This window comes from Apodemus sylvaticus, chromosome 7, assembly GCF_947179515.1.
Source record: "Apodemus sylvaticus chromosome 7, mApoSyl1.1, whole genome shotgun sequence".
Lineage (NCBI taxonomy): Eukaryota > Metazoa > Chordata > Mammalia > Rodentia > Muridae > Apodemus > Apodemus sylvaticus.
This window is the reverse complement of record NC_067478.1, coordinates 4508351-4516987: the sequence shown is the minus strand read 5'-3', so window position 1 is coordinate 4516987 and position 8637 is coordinate 4508351. Positions and strand designations below refer to the sequence as shown.

At 47.5% G+C, this 8637-nt stretch overlaps 1 protein-coding gene across 4 annotated transcripts in view; it reads right to left on the bottom strand.

Annotated features, from left to right (window-relative positions):
* Positions 1 to 5290: 5290 nt before the first annotated feature.
* The window catches only part of Scn10a (sodium voltage-gated channel alpha subunit 10), a 91307-nt gene continuing 87960 nt past the window's right edge, over positions 5291 to 8637 (bottom strand). For all 4 annotated transcript variants that reach the window (XM_052186980.1, XM_052186979.1, XM_052186981.1 and 1 more), the window contains one exon: positions 5291 to 6831. In XM_052186980.1, coding sequence (XP_052042940.1) covers positions 5615 to 6831 — 1217 coding nt within the window. In that variant the 3' untranslated portion in view covers positions 5291 to 5614. The remainder of the gene's footprint in view (positions 6832 to 8637) is intronic.

Here is an 8637-nt window from a genome sequence, read left to right as displayed (position 1 = left end):
CACGCCTGCACTTTCCACATCTGCTCAGACCAGCTCTTTTCGTGTAACAGGGCCACTAGGAAAACTTTAGAAGTGAATTTAGTTAAGTTTTTAAAAATTACAATGCCTTACTTTGCCTGTGTCAGGTCAGGAGTGCGTGTGCCACAGGAGATCATGTGCAGAGGTCAGAGGACAACCCAGGAGTCAGTTCTCTCTTTCCACCAGGTGGGTCCTGGGGCTGGCAGCAGGTGCTTTTCTGCGCCAAGCCATCTCACTGAGTCGAGATCTAGTGAAACTTTAAAGAGATGCTCTTGCTTTCGCATGGAGTGCATTCCTGAAAACTGTGAAAGACTCAGTCTGTTCTGGGCCCCTGTGTTAATGGTTCCTGCTAAACCTTGACAGGAAAAAAAAAAAACACCTTTATTCCTTTGTGTGGAATAAACATGGGGTGTGTTTGTTTTCCAGGAATGCTATAGCAAAGTACCACAGGTTAGGTGGCTTAAAGAACAGACATGCATTTCCTATGTCTAGCATTCCTGGAGGCTAGACATTAACAACCAAGGTTCTGGCTGTGCTCTCTGACGTCTAGGGGAGAACCCTTGTCCCCCTCACCATCTCTGGGCTTCTGAGGAGTGTCAAGAATGCAAGCTTTTACGTTCCTTCACCAGCAGCAGGATCTGTCTTCACAGGGAGTTTCCATTGTATGTGCATTACCCTGCTGTATGTTCTTCTGTGGATGTCCAAATCACCCTCCTATTTTAACACCAGCCATGGAATTAGGGCCCAAATGAGTATGGCTGCATCTAGATTTGGTACCCCTACAAATAACCCACTTCCAAATGAATCCCTATCAACAGATGTACTGGCTGGTTCTGTGTCAACTTGACACAAGCTGGAGTCATCACAGAGAAAGGAGCTTCAGGTGAGGAAACGCCTCCATGAGATTCAGCTGTAAGGCATTTTCTCAATTAGTGATCAAGGTTGGGAGGGTCCATTGTGGGTGGTGCTATCCCTGGGCTGATAGTCTTGGGTTCTATAAGAAAGCAAGGTGAGAAAGCCAGGGGAAGCAAGCTAACAAGTAACATCTCTCCATAGCCTCTGCATCAGTTCCTGCTTCCTGACCTGCTTGAGTTCCAGTCCTGACTTCCTTTGGTGATGAACAGCAATGTGGAACTGTAAATGGAATAAACCCTTTCTTCCCCAGCTTGCTTCTTGGTCATGATGTTTTGTCCAGGAATAGAAACCCCGAATAAGACAACAGACCTCCTAGGTAAGGACCTCAATAGATCTTTTGGGAGGACATAATTCAACCTACAAATTGAGGTAGGAGACGGGATAAGAAATACTGTCATAGGCAGAGTCAGTTGTCAACTTGACATACTCGGAAGAAGAAATGCCAAATGAGGACCTGTCTCCATCAGGCTGGCCTGTGGCCATGTTTGCGAGACACTGTTTTGATAGCTAGTTAATGTAAGGGGATCCGGTCCACTGAGGGCCGTGCAGTTCCTGGGCAGGCACAGGAGGACTGGCTGTATAAGAAAGGCAGTTGAGCAAGCCAGAAAGCAGAATTCCTCCACGGTCGCAGCTTCAGTTCCTGCTCCGAGGCTGGGTTTCTACCTTGGCTTCCCTTGATGATGATTTACTAGAAAGTCTGAGATGAAATAACCTTGTTCCTCCTCAAATTGCTTTTTTTTTTTATCAGTGTTTTATCACAGCAACAGAGACGCAAACTAGAAGAAATACCTCCGAGAATAAAATCATTGATTTTGTAAAAAAAAAAAAAAAAAAAAAAAAAAAAAACAGTCCGCTATTTGGCTACTTCTAATTTTTTCACATTACACTGCAAAAATAAGTCAGTCCCCAGGCTGTCTGTCTACCCAACTGTCTTGTAAACACAAGTAATTTCAGATAGCTTCTGGTCTTGACTGAGATGTTGACAGTGTACTCTGCAGTCTGTGTCTGTGTCCCTTGGGTCAGTGGCACCGAGGAGTAAGCACATGCAGTTGCGCTCACCTTTCAGATGTGACCTGGGAGAGTCTGGCTTGTGCTGGGATGGCTCATACCTCCACTACCCCATCACCACCGTGCCCCACACACCTGTGAGTGCCCCCACACACCTGTGAGTGCTCCCACACACCTGTGAGTGCTCCCACACACCTGTGAGTGCCCCCACACAGCTGTGAGTGACCCCACACACCTGTGAGTGCCCCCACATACCTGTGAGTGCTCCCACACACCTGTGAGTGCTCCCACACACCTGTGAGTGCCCCCACACACCTGTGAGTACCCCCACACACCTGTGAGTGCCCCCACATACCTGTGAGTGCCCCCACACACCTGTGAGTGCCCCCACACACCTGTGAGTGCTCCCACACACCTGTGAGTGCTCCCACACACCTGTGAGTGCCCCCACACACCTGTGAGTGCCTCCACAAACCTGTGAGTGCCCCCACACACCTGTGAGTGCCTCCACAAACCTGTGAGTGCTCCCACACACCTGTGAGTGCCCCCACACACCTGTGAGTGCCCCCACACACCTGTGAGTGCCCCCACACACCTGTGAGTGCCCCCACATACCTGTGAGTGCTCCCACACACCTGTGAGTGCTCCCACACACCTGTGAGTGCTCCCACACACCTGTGAGTGCCCCCACACACCTGTGAGTGACCCTACATACCTGTGAGTGCCCCCACATACCTGTGAGTGCCCCCACACACCTGTGAGTGACCCTACATACCTGTGAGTGCCCCCACACACCTGTGAGTGCTTCCACACACCTGTGAGTGCCCCCACACACCTGTGAGTGACCCTACATACCTGTGAGTGCCCCCACATACCTGTGAGTGCCCCCACACACCTGTGAGTGACCCTACATACCTGTGAGTGCCCCCACACACCTGTGAGTGCTCCCACACACCTGTGAGTGCTCCCACACACCTGTGAGTGCTCCCACACACCTGTGAGTGCTGGCAATCTCATGCTGGAACCGTGAAAGCTTTGGCCACCCGCCACTGGGCCACTGGCATCAGAGAAGGGGAAATCCACATCTGTGAGAGACGCACGGTGAATCAGCCTCTACGGTTTGTAACTATCCCAACAGTGAGTATTACTGTACATCATACAGTCAGTGAATTACCCAAGCTTTTTGATTATGGCTGGGAATGTCTCCAGAGTCCACAGGATTCCATATGACCTATGTTGACATGTGATGGCAGATCCTCATTGTCAACTTGGCAGGCTTGAGAATCATCGTGAAAGCACATCTCTAAGTGTTCCTGTGAGGATGTTTCTAGAGAAGTTTAACTGAGGAGGGAGGACTCACCCTAAGTGTGGGTAACACCATCCCATGGGGAAAACAGGTGGGGCACAACATTCACCTCACTGTGCCTCATGATTGTGGATGTGATGCGACCTGTCAACTCATGCTTGGATGGTGTACCCCCAAACTGTTACTCAATACATATCCATATATCCATATGTATACATGTACATATATGCATATATACATTATACATATGTGCACATATGCACATACACATATACACATATATGCATATGTATATACACACATATCTCTATCTTATCTTCCTTAAGTGGTCTTATTAGGTATTTTGTCACACCAGTAAGCAAAGTGTCTAACACACTGCTCCAGTTTGCTTTTTGTTGCTGTGATAAACATCACCACCAAAAGCCACCCAGGGATGAAAAGGTTTATTTCACTTACAGATTATATTCCTTTACTGAGAGATGCCAACAAAGAGACCGGGAGTCAGGAACTGAAGCAGAGACCATGGAGGGATGCTTCTTACTGGATTGCTTTCTCTGGCTCATGCTTAGCCAGCTTTCTTATAACCCAGGACCACCGGCCCGGGGATAGCACTGTCCACAGTGGGCTCGGTGGGGCCTATACATCAATCATCCATCAATAGGATTCCCCACAGACAGAGCAGCAGGTCAGTTTGATTTGGACAATCCCTCAACTGAGACTCACTTGTCCCAGATACCCTTGCTTGTGTCAAGTTGATATACCAGGATATACACCAAATACACTTCAATTCATCCATGGAGATTAGCTCCTGTTTTGTTTCTTGTTCCTAGAGTAATGTTTGCCATTTGACAGGTACTTGCAAGTGTTCGTTGGATGGATAAAAACCTACTGGCTATAATATTTTATTCACCAGATTTTTTTCTTGAAATATCCATTTGCTTTTAATTATACTAATGATGGAGTCCTGGTCCCATGGGACTATGGTGGCCTTCTTAAAGTTCTATTATGAGATATAAAGTGGACTCTAGAACATAGTTCAAATCTGCCTTGGCCAGTCATAGAGGGAGGACTTGGACACGGCAATGCTGTTCTCCCTATCCACTGGGTCTGAGTACCATGAGATTTAAGCATGGGCCCGAGAGCTGTCTAATCTGTCTCCTATTCCTACAGACTTTAAAAGTGGAGAAACTGAGGTTCACAGGGGGAAGAACTTAGTCCTAGCTAGCCAGGCGATCAGTACAAATGTAAAATAGAGCCAGTTAGGGATGGACGGTTAAGAGCACTTTCTAATCTTGCAGAGGACCTGAATTTGGTTCCCAGCACCGACATTAGGTAGCTCACAAACATCTGTAAATTCCAGCTGCAGGGGACTCAATGCCAGCTCTGGCCTCTCTCTGGACTTGTACTCATACGTACATATTCATATATATGTATATGTGTGTGTGTATATATACATATATATGTATGTATATGTGTATATATATACATATATCTTTAAAAACTTAGGACTTGGCTCTCCAGCATCTATGTCAGCATCTTCAAGTTCTCACCGCAGAGCACCAGGAGCCCTGAGAGTAAAGGGGAAGTAGCTCATGGCACATGTTAGTATCATACATGCAGGGGGCAGGCATAAAATGATACTTTAAGATATAAAGCTAGGGGTCTGGAGAGATATCTCAGTTTGTAAACAAGCATGTGGACTTGAATTTGACCTCCCATAACTTATGTAAAAACACCAGGCATTCAGAGAGTGCACCTATAATTTCACGCTGGGGAGAGCAGAGGTAGATAGATCCCCGAGGCTCATGCCCTGTCAGCATAGCCTATGAGAGCTCCAGACCAGTGTAGGTACCTGAGGAATGACACCAGAGATTGACCTCTGGCCTCCAAAGGCACATGTCATGTGTACACATAACACACACATGTGTGTGTACACACATACGCACAAAAGATGTTACTCTTGCTATACCTTTAAAAATATCAATTTTATTGGCCGACTCACAGGTGTTGTCCTGCAGCTGCCAGCATGCAGTCATGCAAATCCTAATCAGCAGTGCCACCCCTATGCGACTTCTCCAAGATTGCCTGAGAGCATCAGAAATGTCCTTGACATGTGTCTCTGGGAGTTCTGGTCACAAACAGCACAGGGCAATGACATCTCCTGGAAATTCGGAAGATACGTCAAAGTGGAAGAGTATTCTTGGCTTTTGATTCCTATTGGGGTGGGGGCTTTCTCAAGGATGTCCCCATTCAGCTCTGACACCATGGCCAGTGACATGCATTGGTGAGGCTGTAGGTCAGTGCCATCTCCAGAGGGAAAGAGTTAGCACAGCACAGAAAGACATCGGAACCCGCCCGGGAGTGTTTTCACCGAGGTCCAGGGCTGTTCCCTTCCTTAGCAATGACTCCATCTTCATTTTCCATTGAACTAGATGTGCTAATGTTGACTCTGTCACTCAGGCCCCTGGTGACGCTGTCATAGGATGGTGGGAAAGACGTAGCAGAAGCAGTTTCCGATTTGTTTGGGAGTCCACTGTCGCCATCCACCATGAATGTTACACAGCCTTCCCCGGGGAGGGATGCACCATCCTCCTCAGCCCTGGGCATGTTCAGGGGGTTGGAGAGCATCAAGGAGCGTTGCAGCATGTAGCTCCGATAGGCCTTTTGGATGACGGTGGCTGAGATGTCTTCCTGCTTCCACCGGAGGGTGGTTGCTATTGGTTCATAGGATGCTTTGGAAAGATTAGTTGCCATGAACTTCTCTTCCATATTCGTCTTCAGTGAATCCAACTCCCCAGATTCTCCCAAGACATTCTTTGTGAAGGCAAAAAGGATGTCCAAACAGTGGATCTTATCTCCAGGGACCAATGGCAGGTCCATCTGGATCAATATATTCTGATTGGGTTTTGGGATTCTAAGAGGGCCAGAGAGCGTGTCTGCAAAGTCTGAGAGGGCAGAAAAGGCAATGAACTGTGTGGCCTCCGGGTCGAACTTCTCCCAGGTCTCGTAGAACATGTCGAAGTCGTCCTCGCTCAAGGGCTCTGTGCTCTCCTCCGTGGCCACATTGAAGTTCTCCAGAATCACTGCGATGTACATGTTGACCACGATGAGGAAGGAGATGATGATGTAGGTGGTAAAGAAGATGATGCCTACAGCTGGGCTCCCACAGTTCCCCCGGGAGCCATTGCTGTTGGGCAGGTTGGGGTCGCAGTAGGGGGGTCCTGTGTTGAGGATGGGGCTGAGGAGGCCGTCCCAGCCAGCCGACGTGGTGATCTGGAAAAGGCATAGCATGCTGTTGCCAAAGGTCTTGAAGTTGAACATGTCGTCGATGCCGGCCTCCTCCACCACGTTAGCAAAGCTGGCCATGCCGAAGATGGAGTAGATGAACATCACGAGGAAGAGGAGGAGGCCGATGTTGAAGAGGGCGGGCAGGGACATCATGAGGGCGAAGAGCAGCGTGCGGATCCCCTTAGCGGCTCGGATCAGCCTGAGGATGCGGCCGATCCTGGCCAGACGGATGACGCGGAAGAGCGTTGGGGAGAAGTAATTTTCTAGTGACTTAAGGATTACAGAAAACAACAGACCTGGGGAATAGGGCAGAGAATTATCTAATTAGTGTCTCAGACCATGAGCTCTGATTAAGTTGGCTGTGATGACATTTCTCAGTGTAGGCATCCGTATCTCAGGAGTCTGGGTTGGGAGCCTGACCTAGGTGTTAGTCCAACAGACCGTTCAGTAACTGTCCATTGCAGTAACCATCGCTCCCTCAGGTGGTGTTTTGACTTTTCTACGATGTTCTTTATCTTTCTCCCTACCCAGAATATCTTATTAGTTAGCCTCTGTGGTTTGGTTAAAACCCTGTCTGCTTCATCATACCCTACAAGCATGTGTGGGAATATCACAGTGGATCCCATTAAATTGTTCAATTAATATGTATTAATAATTACAATAAAACACCCTCTCTTCCATAGCCAAGGTCAGCTGGAAGTAACTGTGGTCTAGTCCACATACCCAGAATGCTTTGCTTCCAACATGACAGCACCACCATGCCCACTTCTCCTTCCTGGTTCTGTGCTCTGGGTAGGCCAGGACCCCCCTATGACTCATCTCCTACTGTGAAGATTGACTCAGTTCCTGGCTCATGGGCCCACAGATAATTGTATGGAACTTACACTAATTATAAGGGAGGCTAGGAGTTGGGTAACTTGCTGACAGATGAATGAGACTGGTTCTGAATGGCCAGCTGCCCTCACAATGGTTTTAATTTATCTCTTCACGTCCAGCTGTACTTGAACTCTCTGTTAGCGCCCAGAGACAGGCATTTTCAGGGTCAGTTATGTCTCCCAGTCCTACCCATGATTAGGAAGAGTAGAAAGATGAAGAGTGCATGCATCCCATATGTCATCTCCTGTGGGATTGTGTGCACATATGGGTTACCAATGCTCTGGGAAGTTCTCATGAAGTCTACGCCACCCATGGCACTCCTGCCTCCCTGGAAGGAGTCACTACTTCTGGACACGTGCTGTGTATCTTTTGTTTTCCCAGGGTTTTGTTCAGGAGAGAAAGAGAGTGCACACTTGCAACAGCAAATGTCCTTCTGGTAGGGAAGACAAAGAGGAGGAAGAGAAGGAAGATGGATAGGGAGGCTCTTCAGGCGGTTCCCAACATAGGAGTTCCTGCCCAGTGGATGAGGCTGCCACATAGGAACTAGGAACTGACAGAAGCCCGTGTCACGGGGTCACAGGACACATGGTCATTCTGTATCATTGATATGCATGGCCAGACAAGCAAGCTTACATCAAAATGTCCTTGTGAATCTCTTACTTTGAAAGACAGATGAAACAAAATAAATAAAACCCAAACCCACTAGCCAACCAACCACAGAACCTTCTGTTGTGCTAAGTCACATGATCCTCAGAGGGAGGGTTTTCTTTTGTTTGCTTTCTGTTTGATTTTTTTTTTAAAGGAAGTTTCACTCTATAGTCAAGGCTGGCCTTGAATTCACTGTAGCCCAGGCTGACCTCACATTCACAATATTCCTCCTGCCACTTCCCATTCTCAAGTGCTTGGATTATAGGCATGGGTCACCTAAAGTGTCAATCTCAGCACTAAGTAACTAATGAACTGACTAATTAGAAGGGAGAAGACTTTCAGAGGCAATGGATTTGCTTACGGTGTTGACTGTAGAAGTGCTTTCATGGATATACAAACCCCAAGCCTGACAGGTTGTGCATATTAAGTACATATTAAGTGCATGCAGTATTTCTTTTTGTATATCAGTCTTAACTCAATAATGTGGTTTTAAAAATCCTAGCAACAACCCAACAGTAATACCAGGACAAAACAAAGCCAGATTAAAACTCTCAAACAAATAAATGCCACCCAAGATT